This window comes from Cheilinus undulatus, linkage group 16 (genome assembly GCF_018320785.1).
Source record: "Cheilinus undulatus linkage group 16, ASM1832078v1, whole genome shotgun sequence".
In the NCBI taxonomy this organism is placed as follows: Eukaryota; Metazoa; Chordata; class Actinopteri; order Labriformes; family Labridae; genus Cheilinus; species Cheilinus undulatus.
In genome coordinates, this window is record NC_054880.1 from 45179122 (window position 1) to 45202376 (window position 23255).

Genomic DNA, 23255 nt, shown 5'->3' on the forward strand with positions numbered 1-23255 from the left:
ATGAAATCCAAAATATCGTGGACATCGCTGGTGGGGAGGAGGAGCTGGATGGAGACATCCAACCATGGTGGATGGAGGATGGAGACATCCAACAACCATGGATGGAGGATGGAGACATCCAACAACCATGGATGGAGGATGGAGACATCCAACAACCATGGGTGGAGGATGATGACATCCAACAACGGTGGAGGTTGATGGAGGGTGAAGAAGTCCAACTTCTACGGATGTGGATGGAGGATGAAGCCTTCCAACAGCTGCGGATGTGGATGATTGAGGACTGGAATGCCAGGGCTGAGTCGGAGGATGAGGACTCGGGGTACGAGTCCATGTTGGAGGATGAGGAGGAAGAAGAAGGAGAAGATGAAGAGGACGACGTCAGACCTCGTTCCCCTCTGGTGCAGCAGTTTCCACCAGAGCACTTTGGGCAGGGCTGGCCCCGAGAGTTCCCCCCTGTCCCTGCCGGACCTCAAATCCCCACGCGACCTTCTACCCCTGTTGAACCTCCAGTCCCTGATAGTCCTCCAGCAGGACCTTCAGCCTCCGCTGGACCTTCTGTCCCAGAAGAGTCTGTTCCATCCTCCTCAGGCGTGGGCCTGAAGAGGAGCAGGGAGGAGAGCGCTGCAGCACAGGAGAGTGCTAAGAGACAGAGGATGGATGAAGACGTGGATGATGAGCAGCCGTCCACCTCTGGAGTCAGCTCTTCTACTCAGAGCAGGCACTGGCACTGGCAGCCTCCGTGTGACGACAGCGACTCGGATTAAAACCCACCACCTGTTTGATGGGACAGAGTCCAGCAGGCGCCTCCGGTCACCTTCATCTTTGACAATTTTGCATTTTTCATTAGTTTTTATTTTTGTCAAATTTTCTTTGTGTTTTCAATTTCAGTTTAGTTTTCCTAATTTTCAACACCACCTTATTAGTGTAGTTTTTTGCTTATTTAAATTTTGTTTTGTCTAGTTTTTGTGTTTTTTGGGATACTTGTTCAGGACAAGACCTAAAAAAGCATGAAAAACTAAATATCATACCATTGTAAAATATTTATTGTAATATTCAATTAGAATTCTATTTATTTAAAACTCATATTTGACACCACATCAAAGCCTAAAATCACCATTGTGTTAGGTATTGTCTAGTTTAATTATAAAAAAATAGAATGAAAGTAGTTTTAAAATTAAAAACTCAAAATATTGTATATTTACACTAGAATAAAGTTATTTGTCCTCCAGTGGAGGGGGGGGGGGTGTTTAGATGACAACACACATTAATTGTCTAATTTAATAATTTAGAAATAGAATAAAAGTAGTTTTAAACATTAAAAAACTTTTAATATTGTATTTTTTTCAAGAATAAAGTTATTTGTCCTCCAATGAGGGGGTTGGTGGTGGGTTTAGATAATAAAAGATAATAATGTTCAAGTTAAACAAATAAAAAATTGAATCAAAGTAGTTTTAAACATTTAAAAATAATTTAATTATTGTATTTTTCCACAAGAATAAAGTTATTTGTCCTCCTATGAGGGGGGGTGGTGGCGGGTTTAGATGACTAAACACACTAATTGTGCAGTTTAACAATTAAAAATTGAAAAAAAAGTAGTTTTAAACATTAAAAAAACTTCTATTATTGTATTTTTTTTCAAGAATAAAGTTATTTGTCCTCCAATGAGGGGGTTGGTGGCGGGTTTAGATTATAAAAGATAATAATGTTCTAGTTAAACAAATAAAAAATTGAATAAAAGTAGTTTTAAACATTTAAAAACAGATTTAATTATTTTATTTTTCCACAAGAATAAAGTTATTTGTCCTCCTATGAGGGGTGGTGGCGGGTTTATATGACAAAATACACTAATTGTGTAGTTTAACAATTTAAAAATTGAATCAAAGTAGTTTTAAACATTAAAAACATAATTTATCATTGTACTTTTTCACTCAAAGTTATTTGTCCTCTGATGGGTGTTGATGGTGGCGGGTTTAGATTATAAAAGATAATAATTCTCTAGTTTCACAATTTAAAAATTGAATAGAAAGTAGTTTTAAACACTAAAAAAACCTATTATTGTGTTTTTTTCACTAGAATAAAGTTATTTGTCCTCCGATGGAGGGTGATGGCATGTTTAGATAATAAAAGATAATAATTCTCTAGTTTATCAATTTAAATATTAAATAAATGTACTTTTAAACATTTAAAAAAAAAAATTATGTATTTTTCCAGTAGAATAAAGTTATTTGTCCTCCTATGTGGGTGGGTGGTGGTGGGTTTATATGACAAAATACACTAATTGTGTAGTTTAACAATTTAAAATATAGAATAAAACTACTTTTAAAAATTAAATAGCCAATATTATTGTAATTTTCACTCAAATGAAGTTATTTGTCCTCCTGTGAGGGGGGTGGTGGCGGGTTTAGATGATGACAGATAATAATTGTCTAGTTTAACAGTTATAAAAGAGAATAAAATTACTTCTAAAAATTAAAAAACATATGTTATTGAACTTTTACTCAATAAAAATAATTATTTGTCCTTCGATGAGGGGGGTTTGGTGACTGGTTTTGATGACAACACACACTAACTGTGTGGTTTGTTTTACTGCTCCAAATCACGCCGTATCCTCCCAGACCCAGAATCATAAATATCAGACATGTTTGATATTTATGATTCTAGGTCGTAGTGGCTCTGACGGAGCACCCACAACAACCAATGAGAGAGCAGACGGGGTAGCGTCACCAGCCTGATCATAGTAAATATAGTCAGATGCAGTGTGGATTTGAAGACGGTTACATAACTGGTCAGCACTACTTTCTCATGGATCTTTGCAATGAAAAAGTTTAGATATAGGTCTATTCTTAGCTAAGGTGCCTGAACTTCAGATCTTGTGGTTCTTTGACCGACACAGTTACCAGCCATTATTTGCTCCAGTTCAGACTTCATATGTTCTCTGCTTTTCTCTGAAGTTCTCCATTAGTGGTTTTGTCAGAGGCGCCGGAGCCAGAAGAGTCTCTTCCTGTTGGATGAGAACACTCTTGCACCAGCGCCAGGAGCTGGCTGCATTTCACCGCCTGGTTCAGGAGTTGTGGTTTGTTGATGCAGCTTGTTCAGGAACTTCTTCAGGCCGTCCCAGGAACAGTTTGATGTTTGTGGGTCAGACAACAGGACCCCATGCATGTATTTATACATACGGACATATAACTCAGCTTTCATCTCTCTTGGGCTCTGCTGGGGGTAGAGTGCACATTTGGGATCCTTTTTTCCAAGTTTTCGATGTTCCAGCAGGTGATGGGGCAACATCTCCACATGTAGAAGCCTGTGTGAAAGCAACCTGCATCCTCCAGAACCTTCTGAGGTCAACAGAGGCCCAACCTCCATCCCTTGAAGACTCAGTCCCCATGGAAAGAGCTGGGTGTCCTGGATCCAACAAGTCCAGCATGTTCCTGATGCAGCCGAGGGAGAGGTTCACCTCGTATTTCAACTCTGAGGCTGCCGAGCGCTCCTGGAGGTGTTTAGTTGTGATCAACCTACACTGTTTCACAAACAAAAGGCTCTTTTCAGGACCATTGAACCCTATAAAGAGCAAAGTTTCCAGAAGACAAAACCCAGGACTCTAAATGATAGATAGATAGATAGATAGATAGATAGATAGATAGATAGATAGATAGATAGATAGATAGATAGACAGACAGACAGACAGACAGACAGATCGATAGGTAGATAGTGTGCATTGATAGTTCTGTTGCAAGATGTACAAATAGTGCAAGAATGCTGGCTAGACATGATCAGAGGTATAAAGTATGCAGGAATGTGGGCTGATTTAGAAGAGGTAGGATAATTTAAGATAGTTGATGAGTGCAAATCTACATATAAGGGCAGGCATTTTACAGCAGTGATTTATGTCACAGTTGGTAGATTAATTAGTGCCATGTGCATATGAGGTCAGGCATTTAAACACAGAGAGCCTTCTTACAGCATTTGAGTACGGTAAACAGATCAAATCAGTTATTACCACAGCAAAAAGATCAAATGAGTCATTTGTAGATTAAATTAGTAATGAGTATGGTACGTTGATAAATGAGTGCATATATGCAAATGAGCCGAGGCTTTTACCACAGTGAGCTTTCTGACAGTATTTGAGATCCAGTAAAACAGTAAGAGATAATTCAGGATATTTCAGATGAAGCAGCACTAAGGTGTTTGTTAAATCAAAGTTATTTTCTGGCTCTCTGCGACTGTTGAGAGGTCATCAGAGTAACTCTGTTCAACTGTTTAATACTACTCCAGTTTTTTCAGATACTGAATGTTGGGTTTTTATTAGATGTAAGCCACAATCATCAAAATTAAAAGAAATGAACACTTTAAATATTGAACTTTGTGCTCTATAAAAAATTTGTGTCACTTTTTGAATTGAACTGCTGAAAAAAGGGCCTTTTCCATCCATCCATTTTCTATACTGCGGGGGGACTGGAGCCTACCCCAGTTATCATTGGGCGAGAGGCGGGGTACATCCTGGCCTGGTCGCCAGTCAGTTGCAGAACTGACATATAGAGACAGACAACCAGGCACGCTCACACTCACACCTATGGCCAATTTATAGTCACCAATTAACCTAACGCGCATGTCTTTGGTGGTGGGAGGAAGCAGAGAGAAGCCACGTGTGCACAGGGAGAACATGCAAATGCCGCACAGAAAGGCCCTGACCAGGAAGCGAACAGGGACCTTCTTGCTGTGAGGCAACAGCACTAACCATAGACTGTTGAAAAAATTGGACAAACCCCATGTGACGTCAGTCGTCTGCTTACAATAGGCAGGCCAAAACAGCTTTTGAAGCCCATTCGTGGAGGCTTCCATATTGAAATCGCAGTCTCAGCCGAACGTAACACCCACCCACTAAGCGCGACTTCCTGTCAGCCTGCTAGCTAGCATTCCGGTTGACAGAAACGGAGCCTCTGCCTGTCGAGCTATCTGTCAATCAAATGAGATGTGCCAATCAGCTTTCATCCTAAATATCAGCCAAACGATCGTGGTACCAAAAAATTCACCCCCCATACAGTGGGAGCACAATAAGACACTAGCTACTGAGACACGTTTGGTGTTTTGAATCAGGCTGTAAACCAGTTTATTTTGTGTCTCAAAACCGGCTGTTTAACGTGTGCAGACGGAACTTCTGGTTTTCCTACAGCCAGCCTCAAGTGGAGAGTCGCGGTATAGCAATTTTTGGCACTTTCGCATTGACTTCATTTTTCAGGACCGCTTGGCGCTAACCCCTACTATGCCTACAACCTTTTCCATAACATTCTAATTCATTGAGATGCACCTGTACAAGTCAAAGACAAATTTCTAGTTTACATGCATTAGCAGACACAGCATTTTCTATTCTTTTCTGCAGTTCCCTAAAAATGAGATTTATAAAGCCAGTAATGGAGGTAGTCAGGACATCCTTGTATTTTTGAAGGAAAACAGGATTGATTCCCTAGATATATTTTGCTTTTGAGTTTGACAGTGATGAAAGGATTTACCTTTGCCTCGTCTGCATTTTAAAATAAAAGGTACTCGCCTCATTAGCTAAAACAATAGGGAGCTGTGCTTCAGGGAGATTGTTTCCTAATTCTACTACAGAGCTCATCTCAGCTCTATAGAGGCCATCTTGGAGCAAACCTTTCCACTGAGTCAACCTATGCCTTTCCATAACTGTTTTTTATTTTCTAAAGCTTGTTTAATTATCCCAAGAAAGAAATTAGATTTTGCCTTGCGAAGCTGCCCTGTGATTTTATTTCTAAGGCTTTAAAATATCAGACGATCTGTCTCCAAACCAGATGTCAGATATTTTTTAAAGCTGCATCTCTTGTCTTCATTAAGTGCCATAGGGCAGGGGTTCTCAACCTTTTCAGCTCGCAACCCCCCAAAAAAAGGTGCCAGAGACCGGGGACCCCATTATACCTTTAGGTGATTGAACAGCCATGAACATTCAAGAATAGTCGTGGAGACAAGGCTGTAAAGCGGGAGGTTTCTGGGACCCAGCCAGACTTGGGGCCCATGGAGGTCAGCAAAACCATGGTCCATTGTGAAGTTAAGCTGTGAAAACCATATTTTATATTTGACCTGAATAAGAAGCGCCCTTATAAATAAACATGTCTTTATTTATTCATTTAGCCTTCTTTAAATGCAATATTTTTGTTAAAAATGTAATTAAAATGGGTTAAGAAATCCTAAAATTGGTTAATAATGGCAAAAATGGTGGAAACAGTGGTGAAATTGGAATTTTAAAGAAAATAAATGGGTTAAAAGTGGCAAAAATTGGATAAAAGTGGCAAAAACAGGCACAAAGTGATAAAGGGGGATTAAAAAGTAGGTGAAATGGCTTTCATTTGAAAAAAAAAAAGAAGGTTAAAATTAGGTGGAATGGGATGGAAATTCGATATGAACTGGCAAAAATTGGTTAACTGTGGTTAAAATCGGCAAAAAGTGGTGTAAAAACTGGTTGTTAGAGGTAATAATGGGTCAACAGAGGCAACTATAGGCAGAAAGTGGCAAGAATTGGTTTAGAAGTGGTAGAAACTGGCAGAAAAAGGTGATGGAAGGGTTTGAAATGGACAAAAATAGGTTTTATGTGTTAAACATGTGCTAAAATGTGCAAAATTGGCGTTAAAAAGTGATGTAAAGGGTTAACATTTAGTAAAATTGGTGTAAAGTGGCAACAGTGTAGTTTTAAAAATATTCTTTTTTTTTTAGGCATCTGATGACCCCCTCTCTGTGTCTCATGACCCCAAAGGGGGTCCCGACCCCAAGGATGAGAACCACTGCCATGGGGTGTCTTTAAACCAGGATAAAGTTTGTTTTCTATTTTGCTTAATAAGCACTGCTTTAGTGTATGTAGACAAACTCTTCACCATCTAAGCCTCAAAATGCCCGTCTGGACTCTTTTCTTCTTTTAACCATAAAAAGGGGAGAAAATGTCCTATGAGTGCTTTTGCCCATTTTTTAAAGAACACTATAAACATTCAATATCTGGCTGTCATTTACAATTTACTGCATGTTAAAAGCGTGTTTGAACAGTTTAAGATGAAGAAAAACATTTTAAAAAATATTGATTTTTAGACTTTTAGTGAGAAAAAACACTGAAAATGTACATGAACAACAGATTTTGCATTTGAAATCACAAATTTGAACAGTATAAAACATATTTACAATCAAATTTTTGGAGTGATGTCTCTCTATGTGCAAAAACAGACTAAAAAAATAAACTATGTGCAGGTGTTTTTTCCTCTTCTCTCCTCTCTGGTTGCAGACACACTCCCTTCACACTCCGAGGTCTTTGTGGAACTGCCGGTAGCAGTTCCTTTCTGGCCGCAGACACAGACCCACATCACAGTCCTCACATTCCCAGGCAGTGCTCTTCTTACAGAATTTGCAGCGCCGTCTCCCCACGCTGGCTCTCTGAGATTTCAACTGTCCGTTGCTTGTTAGGACTGGTAGATGTTTATCACCTTGGGTCATCTCTGGGACTTTATGCAGAGAAACTCCAAGGAGGTGTGCAGCAAGCTCTTCCTGGAAATGCTGACGCGTCATGGGCTTTTTCTGCATGCTGGCACATCGCTCCCTGTGGGTAACATAGGAGTTTGCCGCAGCAATGTCAACTAGATGCTGGAAAACTGTGGTGGTCCATTTCCTGGTTTTCTGGTGGACTGAAATTGCGCCAATCATCTGGTCTGAGGTGTCCACTCCTCTCATGTACTTACTGTACTCTGTAACTGCAGTGGGCCTGGGGACAGTAATCGTTTGGTGTGCCCCATCATCTGTTTCCTGATGACGCTGCACTGTGTCCCCACTGTACACTGGGTGGACGGTGGAGCACAGGGAGACTTCCCTGGCATCCAGCCACTTTATAAACAAAAGATTACCTTCCCTGATCCACCGGATACTGCTTTGTGGGGATCTTTTGGTGAGGGCATTTTCTTGGGTGGTGGGGACACCAACTATTCCCTGCCTGTATGTCCCACAAGCTCCGAATCCCTGCTGGTTTAGGTGTTGGAAGAGGAGGGGACTGGTGTAAAAGTTGTCTGTGTAGATAATATACCCAGACCCCAGAAGGTCTTTGTTAACCAATCTGGTAACCACATCAAAAGACAGCCCCTTCCCTGATGCCGGCTTGGACTTGCCTGTGTAGAGCTCGAAGTCGATGGTGTAGCCAGACGTGACAGTAAGCACAAAAAACTTTAGCCCCCACTTGGTTGGTTTTGATTTCATGTACTGCTTAATGCTGAGCCCTGCCTTGGTCACCACCATCCGCTCATTGACTGCAAGGTGCTGCCTTGGGTGGTAGATGGCCTTGCACTTTATGCATATCATCTCCATGACAGGTCTGACTTGATGGAGGCGGTCATACTCCTCTGTGCACTTTTACCCATCATTTTCCCTATCTTTCTCAAGATTTGATAAAATGGCCATGAACCGGTCTCGGGGCATGATGGTGGCAAGGAATGGCACATGGAAAATGGTATCTCTGCGCCAAAAGACACTAATCTTTGGCAGTTTCAAGACTGACATGTACAGCAACATGCCTATGAACTTTTTCATTTCTTCTGGAGTTATTTTAGTCCACATGAACTTTCTCCCTTTCTCCAGGTTTTTGGTTGCATTCTTATTTGTGTTTTGACAGAGAAGTTTGAAAACTGCAGCATCAAAAAAATTGGAAAAGATTTCACCTGGTTGTGGGTTTCCCATATTGATTGGAGGTTGGACACCAGGGGTGCATTTTGGGTTGAACCTCAGTGGCTGAGGGACTCCATCATCAGGCTCTGCCTCAGTCCTCCATCATCAGGCTCTGCCTCAGTCCTCCATCATCAGGCTCTGCCTCAGTCCTCCATCATCAGGCTCTGCCTCCATCATCAGGCTCTGCCTCAGTCCTCCATCATCAGGCTCTGCCTCCATCATCAGGCTCTGCCTCAGTCCTCCATCATCAGGCTCTGCCTCAGTCCTCCATCTAGGATGATGTGGTGAGCGGCTTCGCTGCCTCACGGCATCACCAGAACCTGCAGCATCCCCGTAGCTTCCCTGAGTGTGTCCTCGGCCTCTCTCTCTCCCAGGCCTCCCTCTAGAGGACGGCTGCTCCTCATCACAAGACAAACTGAAAGTAGCGGAGAAAAATAATCATCTGGTCTCATACACACTATTAAGTACAAACAAGGAATGGTACACCCTGCAAACATATACATCACGGGTGTCCAACTCGGGGCCAAATCCGGCCCGTGGTACAGTTACACCTGGCCTGCAAGATAATATCCTATTCTTATTATAACTGGCCCTAAAACATAATGTCTGCAGACTTCCTCCAGTATAAAAATGTAAACTTAACCTTGATGATATCAAATATCTTTAAGTCATAAAAATGTGAAAAAATAAGTAAATAAAATAATTAGAAAAAAAGAAACATGGGTAAAAAATTTTTGTTTTTATTTCATATTTTCAATTTTGCATCCCACAATTATGTCTTCAGTCTATTGAGACTTTTATTTCATATGTGAACCTTTTACATTTATTATTTTGACTTTTTATCTCGTATTTTTCCATTTTTAATTTATTATGTTCACTATTATCTCATATTTTGACCATTTTCAATTTATTATTTTCACTTTTATCTCATATTTTGAGCATTTTTAATTTATTATTTTCACTTTTATCTCATATTTTGACTATTTTCAATTTATCATTTTGACTTTTTCTTTCACATTTTAACCTTTTACATTTATTATTTTGATTTTGTATCATATTTTGACCATTTTCAAGTTATTATTTTAACTTTTATCTCATATTGTGACCATTTTCAATTTATTACTTTCACTTTTATCTCATATTTTGACTATTTTCAATTTATCATTTTGACTTTTTCGTTCATATTTTAACCTTTTACATTTATTATTTTCACTTTTTTTTATATATTTTGACTGTCAATTTATTATTTTCACTTTTATCTTGTATTTTGACCATTTTTAATTTATTTTCACTTTTGCCTCATATTTTGACCATTTTCAATTTATTATTGTGACTTTTTATTTCATATTTAACCCTTTACATTTATTATTTTGACTTTTTGTTTCATATTGTGACTTTGTCAATTTATTATTTTCACTTTTTATCTCATATTTTGAGCTTTTCAATCTATAATTTTCATTTATCTAATCTTTCATTAACCTCAAGTGCTGGGTTGACAGGGACCCATCGTGTCCTTTGTGCTCCAAGACAGCAACCTTGAGGCACTTTATGACAGGATGTAAGATCAGTCTGTCACAAGGTAGATATACATGGAGGCATGACAGGGTTTTGAAAAGTCTAGCAGCAGGAATTGAAAACAGAAGGCGACAGATGAATGCAGGACAGAATCAGGGAACGAGGACGGTTCAGTTTGTCAGAGAGGCAGAGAAGGTTAAAGGAGGTAGGTTATTAGGTAAGCACCAGTTAGGCCAGTTCAAGGATGCTAAGGACTGGGAGATGCAGGTAGATTTAGGAGGGAAACTTGTTGTGCCACAGGAGATAGTTTGCACCAATCTTAGGCCTGACATAGTGCTGTGATATCAGCGTGTAGTTTACTTTATAGAGCTGACGGTTCTGTGTGAGGATTCTGTGGAGGAAGCCTATGAAAGGAAGAAGCTGAGATACGCAGATTTAGGAGCAGAAGCTGAACAGCCAGGATGGAAAGTTAGGACTTGCCCAGTAGAAGTGGGATGTAGAGGGTTTGTAGCAAGGTCAGCTGTTTCATTACTTAGAGAGCTGGGAGTGCAGGGACAGAATTTGCGAAAGACAGTTAAGGAGATCTCAGATGAAGCAGCTCAGGCCAGCCAGTGGATCTGGATGAGGAGGAGTAATGCCAGCTGGGGCAAAAATGAAGGTTGACGAAACCCTGTAACTTTTCTATCTGTTAGTTTCGTTTAATCCTCGCTCTACTCTGTCTTCCCTCATGAAAATGGGGGGGGGGGGGTAGAGCGCCAAGCCACACCAGGCCGGGGGTGTGTGTTAACCCACGGCAGAGTACCACACCCTTACCTCTGCCTCCCCCACCTTATTGCAAAGATTGCTCGCTCTCTCTCTCTCCCTAATCTGTCTCCTTTTCCCCTCTTTTTTCCTCTTAGTTATTGGTAATAATTGTTGCACTGTAATCATGAGTGGTGTTAAGGAAGGTAGTATCAGCATTGCCACTACCTGGAGCTCGCATGTACGGAGCCTGGGTCTGTTGAAGGTGGCGTGCTGTTGAGGCTGTTTGGGCCATGTGGTAGGACAGGTAAGATGATGTCTGTGTTGGCATGGTGGGTGGTGAGAGCCGGCATGGAGGGGGGTGGCTCTGGGACGCTAGAGATCACTGTTCAGGCCTCTGGAGGTGTCGTGGGACTAACTGGACAAAACACTGACGAAGGAGGGCTCCCACTTGACAACCTCTGCGAAGTGCTGGTTTACTACCCATGGGTCTGCAGGGTTGACTTGTGGAGGCAGATAGTAATGGGTTAGGGATTTCTTCACTGAGCGCTGATCCTCTTTATAGGGCACAAGCATCTTGTGTTTCATTCAAAATAATTTTGGCTTTTTCTATTTAAAATTTTGACTTTACAACTTAGGCCTATATTTTGACTGACAATTTATAATATTCACTTTTTAGCTCATATTTTGAGCTTTTCAATCTATAATTTCATTTATCTATCAATTTTGGCTTTTTCAATTTAAAATTTTGACTTTTTAACTCATATTTTGACTGTCAATTTATAATGTTCACTTTTTAACTCATATTTTGACCTTTTCAATTCATAATTTTGACCTTTTATCTAATTGTTTGACCTTTCTGACTTATTTTTTTACTTTTATCCCACATTTTGACCTTTTAGGTGCACCATTTTTAATTTAGGCTAAGTCATATTTTTGCCTTAAAACATGATTGTGACTTTCTTTTTTATATATTTTCCTTTTTAAAGCATTATTTTAACATCTAATTTTGTGTTTTGACCTTCTGAACTAATAAGTTCGACTTTTTTATCTCAGATTATGAGCCTTTTGACTTATCATTTTGACTTTTTAAGTCTCAAAATCATTAATCATGAGTGCTAGTTTCTTTTCCCCGCAATTTCTTACAGGTGAAAAAGAGGTTAACAGCTTGGTTAAATGTGGACCCTGTTAGGCCCTCAGGTTAGACCTGTCCCGGTCTCAAAGCCATCAGTTAACTTCAGTGCAGGTTTTATTACCGGGGAGGGCCGTCTTCCAGACATTTCTGATTAAACTTTCGCTTGTCTCCTTTCCCTCTCTGCTGTGTTTCTCCGCCGGTCTGTGTGTTATGGTTGGTGGGCAAAGAGGTGGACTTCTCAACTTCCCTAAACAGCAGGAATTGAATTACCGTAATAACCCCATGTTGGCTGTGAAGCGCAACTTTTCAGCTTTCAGAAGCCGTTGGAAAATTTTCCGATAGCACAAACCATCGGGAAATTACGGTAATCGAAAAAGCGCTTGCGCAAACGTGTCCCCGACGACACACTCGTGTATATGTATGTATATATGTATGTATGTATTTATTTTCTTATGTATTTACTTGTTTATTTTTTTTTATACACAACGACAATAAACCTTTCCACTAAACAATACAATCATGAATTGGAAACTTGACTCCTACTGTGTTCATAGGTAATAATATGTCAAGCTGTCCAGGCTTAATTATTCATATGAATTTATTTTCCCTGTAATATAAATAAGGTCCATTAAATCACCGGTACTTTAACCACTGACATTATTTTAAGAGCATTCTTTAGAGCAAAAAGGCCTGATATGATACTGTAAAACTCAGTGGATGGCTATGTAGGCTTGACAGGGTTTTTATTTTGAAATGTTTACATTTTCAATTGGGTCACGATTTCTTTAACCTCAGGTATTTCAAGTTTGAAATCAAGAAAACAAAAATATTAATTGATTAAAAAAAAAGATTTTTGAATGTTATCGTTTTTCCATTTTAGTGAAACAAAAAACGACTAAACAGCTCACTTCTCAGTTTTTTTCCCCTTTTTTTTAGAAATTAAAAAATGAGACATTAGCTCAATTTTCCAAGAAAAAGAAAAAACCGTAATAAATGATTCTATCGCTGCTTTCAAACAGGAAGTGGAACTGCCAGAATCTACTGACCACACTGGCCCTCGTTCGTGTAGACTGTTATCACTGTAAATTAATTTATGCCTCAAATAATAATGACTTCATCGAAACTCCTCAGAAAAACCGTCCATTTTCAACAGAAATTAAAGGCGCACTGCGCATGTGTACAAATAAGACGGAAGCTGTATCTGCGTGCAGCGGAAATGCTAACGTCCTTTCTGCTCCCTGACTGCCATCATGGTGAGTTCGCCATGAGACTTTCAGCTTTTCTAAGTGAAATTCCTTTCAATATATCGTTATGTTCTGGGATAAAGTCAGTCATTGGTGTCGTTAATACATCCATGTGTACATTATTGGTGTGTTAGACATGTTAATGATAACATTTTATACGTTTTAAAGCTACATGGTTGTACGTGGGCTATTCTCCGTACAACAACGTGGTCTATCAGGCCGCGAAAGCCGACAACTGTAAGGTTAGGGGCGCATTTTCCCTTTGAAAAGTCCCCGAAATACACGTTTATCATGCCGTAAAGACGTCGTTCCTAGCAGACGTTTAATTTATTCCTGTTGTGCTCGGGTCCTCTTGTCTGTACACCTAAAAACCGATAGTTATCACAGATAGTAGCTGAGTAAACGCTAGCTAGTCGAACCCTATGTATGAGCCTAGGCTTATTTTGTTGCAGTGCTTCACACAAGATATAATTCAGTAGCTGTGACTGAGGTATTGAGTCTCCCCGACGGAAAAGGTTCTCTTTAGATGTATGATAAAGATGAGAATATATATATGACACTACTGTAAGCTGGCCAGTGGCGAAAACAAGTAAGGATAAAGCAAAAGTGTCTGAGTCCAAACACACAAAACGCGAGAATATGTATTAGACAAAACAGATTTAGTGTTGAACTGGATGAAGAAATATGATAGGAATAAGCCATTACACTATATATATGAGCAAAGGTATTGTAGAAGTGTCAGATGCTGATGAAAAATACATTTGTGAAACAGCAGAAATAGTTTAAATGATACTGCTTATCTGTTGATTTCATGATGCTTTTGGCGAGATATGCCCTTTTTTTCAGACCTACCATTGAAGTCTCACTTACTGTAGACAACCTGTTTTTGAATCCCTCATTTCTGATGTGCATCTCTGTCATCTTTGTTAGGTGTTCAAGCGCTTTGTTGAGATAGGCCGCGTCGCCTACGTCTCCTTTGGACCCCATGCTGGCAAGCTGGTGGCCATTGTTGATGTAATTGACCAAAACAGGGTGAGTACTGTGGAAGATTATTTATTGGTGAGTACAAGACTGTGGTTTGTCTTGAGGTAATGATGGTTGTGTGTTGGTTTCAGGCACTTGTTGATGGCCCATGCACTGGCGTGAAGAGGCAATCCATGCCCTTCAAGTGCATGCAGCTCACAGACTATGTCATCAAAGTACCCCACAGGTAGGTGTGAACACTGAGATGATCTGTTACCGCATATCTTACACATACTTGTATGGACGTTGCTTATCTTTATGAAAATAAGCCGAGCGCATTTTTGTTTCATTTGCACTTCTTTTTTCTTATTCCTTGTTCACACGACAACGTTCTGCTTTGTTTTCTGTTTTCAAATACTTCTACGTTTAGACGGCATTGTTTTGAAAACAACCTCTGTCTGCACGAGACTGCAGGAAACACAGATATGCTGTAGTAAAGTGGTTTACACACAATAAATCTGTCTCGGCAACAAAGACAATACTGTACAGTCACTGTTTTTCATGTGTTTTTGATAACGTGTATCATTTTTATCACACACGGTGCGTGAGAGTCTTTCATCACTAAATCCCCCTGTCACCATCGCAGCACGGCAGCGAAATTTCAAGGCACACGAACACAAAATGCTTTGCTAGACCACTCTTGTTTTAACGAAGATATCCTTTAAAGCTGTTTAATTTTCCACTGACATATTTTTCTCCAGTTTTTAATTTCTTGTGGATTTTCTCAGAAAGTGTAGAACTTCCTGCAGCAGGAAAAAGAGAGCCTTTTCTGAACAATATTTCTGTTTCCCTTTTTTAATTTAATCTGCTTCTGGAAGTGATTAACTATCTTTTTCAACCTTTATACACAAGCTTCAATCCTGTCTCCTCCATCAGCTGTGCACTGATGTGCAGCCGATGGAGGAGACAGGAGAGTCTATGGCAGGTGTGTCAAACTCAATCCCAGTGGGGGCCAGTATCTGGATTTAGGTCTAGCCTGATGGCCTAACAGCTTCAACTTTTTAACCAGTAACTGTCAACCTTGCTTCATCGGTAAAAAAAATATGGAAAAAAACCCACTGATGATCGCCGATTTTGACGCTTAAAAAGTTAAAAAGATAATTTTAAAGGCTAACAATCTGAGAAAAGTAAATTTATTAGTTAAAAAAGGTCAAAACATGAAATTGAAAAATAATGTTTTTAAAGGCAAATATATTGGAAAGAGAGTCAAAATCATGAGTTTAAAAGGTCAAAAAAATGATTCAAAATTTGAAATTGTGAGTCTAAAAGGTCAAACTATGGGATTATGAAGTCAAAGTTTGGAGTTGAAAATATGAGATAAAATACAAAATAATTGGTTAAAAAGGTCAAAATATCACTTAAAAATTTGAATTATGAATATTAAAGCTCAAAATATTATATGAGAAGTCAAAATTATGAGTTAAAATGCTCAAAGTATGAAATAAAAAGTCAAAATCCTAAGTTTGAGTCCTAATTGTGAGATGCTAAACTGAAAATGTGAAATTAAAACAAATTAATTTCTTTTCCCACATTCCTGACTTCTTATCTAAATGTTTTTACTCCTTACTTTTTCAGATTTTATGACTTAACAAGGATATCTGAAATCATTAAGGATAAGTTCACATTTTTATACTTGAGGAAATCTGCATACCTCAGACTGATGGGACAGCTAGAACAGAAATATGAGATCATCTTGTGGGCCGGATTTAACTGTTCCACGGGCTGGATTTGGCCCCTGAGCCTTGAGTTTAACACCTGTGGTCTACGGGATGAATTTTCCATATTAAATCATAAAAGAAGAGAGGCTAAATTGTCTCCAAGAAACAGACATATTTGAAAAAGGGGGAAATAGAAATATAATTTTGAAAAGGCTCCAGCTTTGCTCATGAGCAGCGCCACGCTTTATGAGAAAAAGAATGAGAAATTAAAGGCTGTCAGAGCTGAATTTGTCCGTGGAAAACAAACTATTCTCAGCGGAATATCAAGGTTATAACAAGGCTGATCTTATAAAGCATTTTTGTGTTAGTATGAGCCATGAAATTTCCCTGCCCCGCTACAGTGGCAGTGATTATCATGATGATCAATAGAAAAGGTAGATGCAATCATTTCCATTATTAATAGCATGACTTTATCTAAATAAACTAGCATTGATAGCCCCCCCACACCAGAATGTCCTCTTTTCTAAATCCAGCTCTCTGGGACCTGAATCGGAGGGATCTATGTCAAGCGGCTCGTTTTAGACCTCAGAAATTATCCATTACTCATCATGTTAATCATTTTGTGTCCCACACTTGTACAGCAGGTTTTAAGGTTTTAATGGTCAAACTTAATTGTCAACCTTTATTTTTTTCTATTTCCAATCCCCTCAATTGCAATTTTTGTCACATTTTTGCATTTTTTGCTACTTTTAATCAATTTCTGCTGCTTTTAGCCCATTTTTACCACATTACTTCTTGTAGCATCTTTTCAACCATTATTGTGATTTTTTGCCATCAGTTTAAGCCACTTTTATCTGTTTCTTTGCAATTTTTTGCCCATTTAAGCTACCTTTTGCCATTAAAAACCTTATTTACTCTATTTTCCCACCTTTTTACAGCTTTTTTGCCTGTTTTAGTCACTTTTAACTTATTTTCCCAGCTTTTTGACCACCTGTTATTTAATTTTTTGTGACTTTGCACCCATTTTTGCCACTTTTCACCTAGTTTCTCTATTGTATGCCTGTTTTGCCCATTTTCCTCTCATTTTTGCCACTTTTCACCATATAGGTTGTGGCTCTTGCAAATGTATTTTTTCAACAGTTTGGCTCTTTGGTTGAGCAGGATTGGGTAACGCTGCTGTAATGTAACGTGTAGCCTAGATCCCCATACCACCTTACTGACTATATGTAATCGTTCACAGCGCTCGCCAGAAATTTGTGAGGAGAGCCTGGGAGAAGGCCGAAGTCAACGAGAAGTGGGCACAAAGCAACTGGGCCAAGAAGATCGAGGCAAGACAGAAGGTAAAAGCTGTTTTTGTTACTGGTCAAGATGAAAATATAAGTATGTTAATGTCTGGAAGACAAACTATGTGGCATCTCTTTAGAACCAGTATCAGGGTTGAATTATTTGATTTCTTGGCTTTAATAAGATGATGACATTGTCATGTGGACAGTTAAGACTCCTTACACTGAGCAGTTAGGGGGGCAGGCAAGAGTCTGAGGTGGGAGATGGAGTTTGAGGCTTTTTGCAGGGTTCAGTAGTCTGATGGCCTTGTCCACATGGAGACCAAAACAGTATACTGTATTTTCCGGACTATAAGTCGCTCCAGAGCATAAGTCACATCAGTCAAAAAAATGCGTCATGAAGAGGAGAAAACATGTATAAGTCGCACTGGACTGTAGATCACATTTATTTAGAAATTGACACACCGTAGTCCGTGCGAGGCGGTGGCGTTGCATGAAGTGGTAACACCAAAAAGGCCCACCTACAGTCATTTATATTCCTCTTCTTGGCAACTACCAGGGCGTGGAGGTGTAACTGCACCGTTGACAAGCCTCTCCTGGCAGCACGTTGTCCACCCATCTGTGGACTCGTTCCTCCAGCTCTGGCCATCTTGCTTTCAGCCCGCGATTAGCTTTCTGTGTTTTCTTCATTGCAGTAAGAGTAACCTCTGCTTTTCGCCAGTCCCTCACAAGTTTCTCACTCACTCCAAACTTTCTTTCTGCTGCTCGATTACCATTTTTGTTGACCTTTTTAGTGGTACAGGAGCAGCATATAGTTGTCACAAGCCTAGAGCGCCCTCTCGTGGCTGTAGATGGTAATGTTTACTCCTTGGTTTATGTCAGTCAGTATGAATTAAAATTTAAAAACATGTTAAATTACATATATTTTGATATATTATAGTCTGGAAAATACAGTATTTCTGTTTTGAGAAAGTTTTCCATTAACATAGGATAATTTCAGGAAATGTCTGCGTAAGCATGGAACCAATGAAAATGACTGAAAACGCTGTAGTGTATAATTCCAAGACTGTAGGTGGCGCTGTAACACTGCCATGGCACAATGCCCCGAAAGAGAGATTACAGAAACTGCCTGAAACTTCCTACTAGTTGCTCTTCTGGTTGTTCTCGGTGGTGGATTTAAGAACATCTGGTGTCTGCTGTTCTCAGTGGTGGTAAAGGAGCATCAGATTTAGCTGATAAAGCCATAATAAGCTCAGTAGCTTCTGCAGAACAAACACAACCCTGTAATACACCGTTGTTGTTTTGGTTCAACATGTGCATATGGCTTAAGTGGGCCATGCTGTGTGTGACATAACCATTTCAAAAAAGATGAGGTTGGCTGTCCACACAGAGACGTAACTGTAAGCGTTTACAGATTTGTTCACTCTGGGACCCGGTTTCAAAAAGTAACGTTTATGGCCTCCAAAACGCCGTTTCCGTGTGTATGAAATAAACGCTATTGCAGATACTCCTGAATTCGTCTCCGTGTGGATGGGGCCTGAGTCTATCTGTGATTTTGCTCTCCTGTAGCGTGGCTTGGTCCAATTGTAGGAGGAAATCGCAGTGTTCAAGTTGGTGCTGAACTTTTCCAGCGTTCAGAAGTTCCTCCTCAAATTTGTAACTTTATCATAGAAACTGTATGGGAAAACATGCACTTAATAATTTAACTTGATGGATGTTTGCCAAATGTCTATTTTTTTTTAATGCTGTGCAAACGCACCAAACAAGTTTTAATAGTTATGTTTGGGAGACTAGAATACACTTGAGCATCTTTTCACTGGAATTTTTTTCAATCATTTCCAATCCTTTAATGTTTATTTCATTGTCAAAATAGTTGTGAAGGAGTTTTTGATGCATAGATAGAGATACTAACCCTTTTTGCATTGTCTGTGCATTATGGGACTGTTGTGCTTGGCAGCTACTGTAAATTTAGGTTGAAATGTTCAATTTAAGATGTCACTGAGCCAGAGTTATAGATGTCACTGAGCCAGTGTTATAGTAGATGTCACTGAGCCAGTGTTATAGTAGATGTCACTGAGCCAGTGTTATAGTAGATGTCACTGAGCCAGCATTATAGTAGATGTCACTGAGCCAGCGTTATAGTAGATGTCACTGAGCCAGTGTTATAGTAGATGTCACTGAGCCAGTGTTATAGTAGATGTCACTGAGCCAGTGTTATAGTAGATGTCACTGAGCCAGTGTTATAGTAGATGTCACTGAGCCAGTGTTATAGTAGATGTCACTGAGCCAGCGTTATAGTAGATGTCACTGAGCCAGCGTTATAGTAGATTTCACTGAGCCAGCGTTATAGTAGATGTCACTGAGCCAGCATTATAGTAGATGTCACTGAGCCAGTGTTATAAATGTCACTGAGCCAGCGTTATGGTAGATGTCACTGAGCCAGTGTTATAGTAGATGTCACTGAGCCAGTGTTAGAAATGTCACTGAGCCAGTGTTAGAAATGTCACTGAGCCAGTGTTATAGTAGATGTCACTGAGCCAGCGTTATAGTAGATGTCACTGAGCCAGCGTTATGGTAGATGTCACTGAGCCGGTGTTATGGTAGATGTCACTGAGCCAGTGTTAGAAATGTCACTGAGCCAGTGTTAGAAATGTCACTGAGCCAGCGTTATAGTAGATGTCACAGAGCCAGCGTTATAGTAGATGTCACTGAGCCAGCGTTATAGTAGATGTCACAGAGCCAGCGTTATGGTAGATGTCACTGAGCCAGCGTTATGGTAGATGTCACTGAGCCAGCGTTATAGTAGATGTCACAGAGCCAGCGTTATAGTAGATGTCACTGAGCCAGCGTTATGGTAGATGTCACTGAGCCAGCGTTATGGTAGATGGCAGGGACAGAGGAGCAGAATGGAGAAGAGCAGGAACTGTGTGTGGGTCTGGCTCATGTTGTCTATAAATCGGTCTCTTGAGTTTCCATGATGCCAAACTGTAAAACCGCCCACTGCTGTTACTGGTTTCACGTAAAAAAGTACCGAGGGCACAGTGATGACCGAGCATCTTTTCAATGCTGTTTTAGAATTACAGTGTAAAAAAGGGTTAATGGCTCTCATCTCATCTGAGGAATCTGACCTGCCAGTTAGTATTAAGGAAAGATGGGCACTCATGGAGCATATAACACTGGCAGCAGGAGGGAGTTTGTACATGTTTTGATTTTGGTACCAAATCAAAACAAGATGCTGCCTGTGCATTAAGAGAAGTTCATCCCCATCCTGATGTGAGATAAGCGAAGTCACATCAGTGTGTCTGTGACATTCCTGTTTAACATGTTCCTAGTGGAGTGTGAGTAGACTCCACAGTATGCTCCTGTGCTACAAGTCTATGGCTCTCTACACGACTATTTATCTCAGCCTGAATCTGACGGGTGTTTTGGTTTTTGGTGTTTTGTTCTAATGAACCAACACAACAATCGGCTGTCTAATGATTATCTCAAAAGTTCTAATGTATGAAGTCTGAGTTGCACAGTGTTTAATCAGAACTGTTCCCCACCTCCAAGGATGTGTATTAGTGCAGCGACTCAGTCTGATAAAACAGATCTAAACAGCTGTTCTCAGCACATGTTGATCCTTCATTAAATCTCTAGTTGAAGTGTAATGTTGAGAGAAGTCTGCCATGGTTGTATCCCTGACCGTATCCTTGTGGTTTTCTTTGCAGAGGGCCAAAATGTCTGACTTTGACCGCTACAAGGTGATGAAGGCCAAGAGGATGGTAAGCAACACACGCAACTAATGTTGAACGTATTTGACAAAGAAATGAATATCTAAGTTTATTTGTGTCATTTTGACGTTTTCATTATTCAAATTTTCTTAGGAAAAAAATCCTTTTCCCCCCGATTAACTCAAACTGCTGTTTCCATGTCCATGGATCAGCCTGTTTAAGTTTATCATTACCAAAAGTCATACTTTTTATTAATGAGGATCCACTTCTGAAATGCATGTATGTTGTTGATCTCATGAAGCCGTCTCTGAAATATAGATAAAAAGTTGTAACTTGTTTGCTGGGGCAGCCTTGTTAATCTGGATTCAGCTGTTGTATCCCATCAAGCCTTTTCACAGATGGCTGACTAAACAGCTACAGTTAATAAAATTAATGATGGATCAATTTGATCTAATACTCCCAAAGAGCAGAAATTGACCACAGATAATTTGGTTGCCAATGGGGACTCTTTCAGAGGCAAATGAAAAATGATTTTCTCTGAGCAGCAGCTTGATTTTATCACTGGTGCTTCATTTTCAGTGGTTTATTAGTCCATGTTCAGTATCTTTGATTAATGCATTTGTTTTTTCTTTCTGCAGAGGAACAAGATCATCAAGCATGAGGTGAAGAAGCTGCAGAAGGAGGCAGCAAAGAAGTGAAAAGTTTGACAAAATAAATCTCCTATTCGATTGTTCGTCTGTGTCCAGTGTTTTTTGTCCTCTCAAACAAAACTGCGGGATCATGTTGAGATTCTTCCACTTTGAAAATACTCTTTGTTAATTTTGTAATGATTATGACAGCACAATACAACAGAGTACAACAGTACTGGACAATTAACCAGTGCCACGCTGAGATATACTGAATCTTTACAATGTAAAATACAAAACACTTAGACAAATATACATATATATGATTAATTTGATTTTATTATTGTCATGCATAAACAATTTGCCCAGCCCAATTAGGCTTACAAGACACCATTATCTTTACAGAGAGACCAGAAACCAAAAGACTAAGTAACGTAGAACAGTGGTTCTCAACCTTGGGAGTCGTGAGACACTAGGAGGGTTAGGGTTATTTTTTTTGCCATTAACCGGTTTTAGCAGTTTTTAAGCCAGTTTCATTCTTTGTAAGGGTTTTATATTTTTAAGAACGCTATTTAGGACACAAATAGTTGAAAAAAATATGGTTATTATTTCGATATGAGTGCTTTTTTTTCAGGTTAAATATAAAATATGGGTGTCACAGCTTAATTTAACAATCCCAGTTTGGCTGGGCCTCATTTATCCCCCTAATGGACGTCCTTGTCTCCACATGACTGTTCTAGATTGTTCATGCCTGTGTTCAGCCACCTTCAGGTCCATATAGGACCCTTTATACCTTTATAAATGAAGAATGAACTCAAAGGATGGGGAATGTTCAGTGTTACACTGCATGGAGGCAATATTTAAAGTCTGTTACAGGTGCCAAAGAAAATGCTATACTTGCATAAATCCTCAGTTCTTAATCCCCCAGTTTATTTCAAGAGGAGCTGAAGTAATTTCACCCCAAAATACTTAAATGTTCATGTAGTTTAATAACCAGCACCTTCCTCACTTCATGATTGTGTGTTTAAGTGTTTAAGGCAGAACTAAGGTAAAAACAAGTGGATGTTTCTGCAGCACCATTAATTTGATATATTAGGTGTAGATTTTGTAATTCCATGCCTATGTAACTGTACTGTTTCTACAATGTTAAGCCTATTATCAGGAAGGTCCTGAGCTGTACCTGAAGGTGGTTGAACACCCCATGCACAATCAACAATAGTCGTGTGCAGACAAGGCCGTCCATGAGGGGGGATAAAGGGGGAGGTCTCTGGGACCCAGCCAAACTGGGGGTCCATGAAGGTCAGCAAAACCATGGTCCATTGTAAAGTTAAGTTGTTAAAACTATATTTTATATTTGACCTGAATAATAACTACTCTTATCAAAGAAAAAAGTATCTTTATTTATTCATTTGTGGAGTAAATAGCCTTCTTTAAATGAAAATAAGTCATAAAAACATAATTAAAATGGCTAAAATTGGTTAAAAATGAAAAGAAATGGTGGAAAAGGTGATGAAATTGGATTTTTAAAGAAAATAAATGAGTTAAAAGTGGCAAAAATTTAAAAAATACTGGGAGGAGACCCATACACATATGAACATACCTGGTGTAAATATTCCA

General features: G+C 39.4%; 1 protein-coding gene across 1 annotated transcript; it reads left to right on the plus strand.

Moving 5' to 3' along the window:
* Positions 1-13243: 13243 nt before the first annotated feature.
* On the plus strand, positions 13244-21745 carry rpl14 (ribosomal protein L14). Its single transcript, XM_041810035.1, has 6 exons — positions 13244-13344; positions 14266-14367; positions 14451-14545; positions 17257-17356; positions 21010-21063; positions 21651-21745. The coding sequence occupies exons 1-6, from the start codon at positions 13342-13344 to the stop codon at positions 21708-21710; spliced, it is 414 nt and encodes a 137-aa protein (XP_041665969.1). The 5' UTR covers positions 13244-13341; the 3' UTR covers positions 21711-21745.
* The last annotated feature ends 1510 nt before the right edge of the window (positions 21746-23255 follow it).

Bases quoted from the DNA above. Each gene is read 5' to 3' on its own strand.
- rpl14 (XM_041810035.1), top strand. The intron at 17,357-21,009 runs GTAAAAGCTGTT...TTTTCTTTGCAG, and splicing joins AGATCGAGGCAAGACAGAAG to AGGGCCAAAATGTCTGACTT. The intron at 21,064-21,650 runs GTAAGCAACACA...TTCTTTCTGCAG, and splicing joins TGATGAAGGCCAAGAGGATG to AGGAACAAGATCATCAAGCA.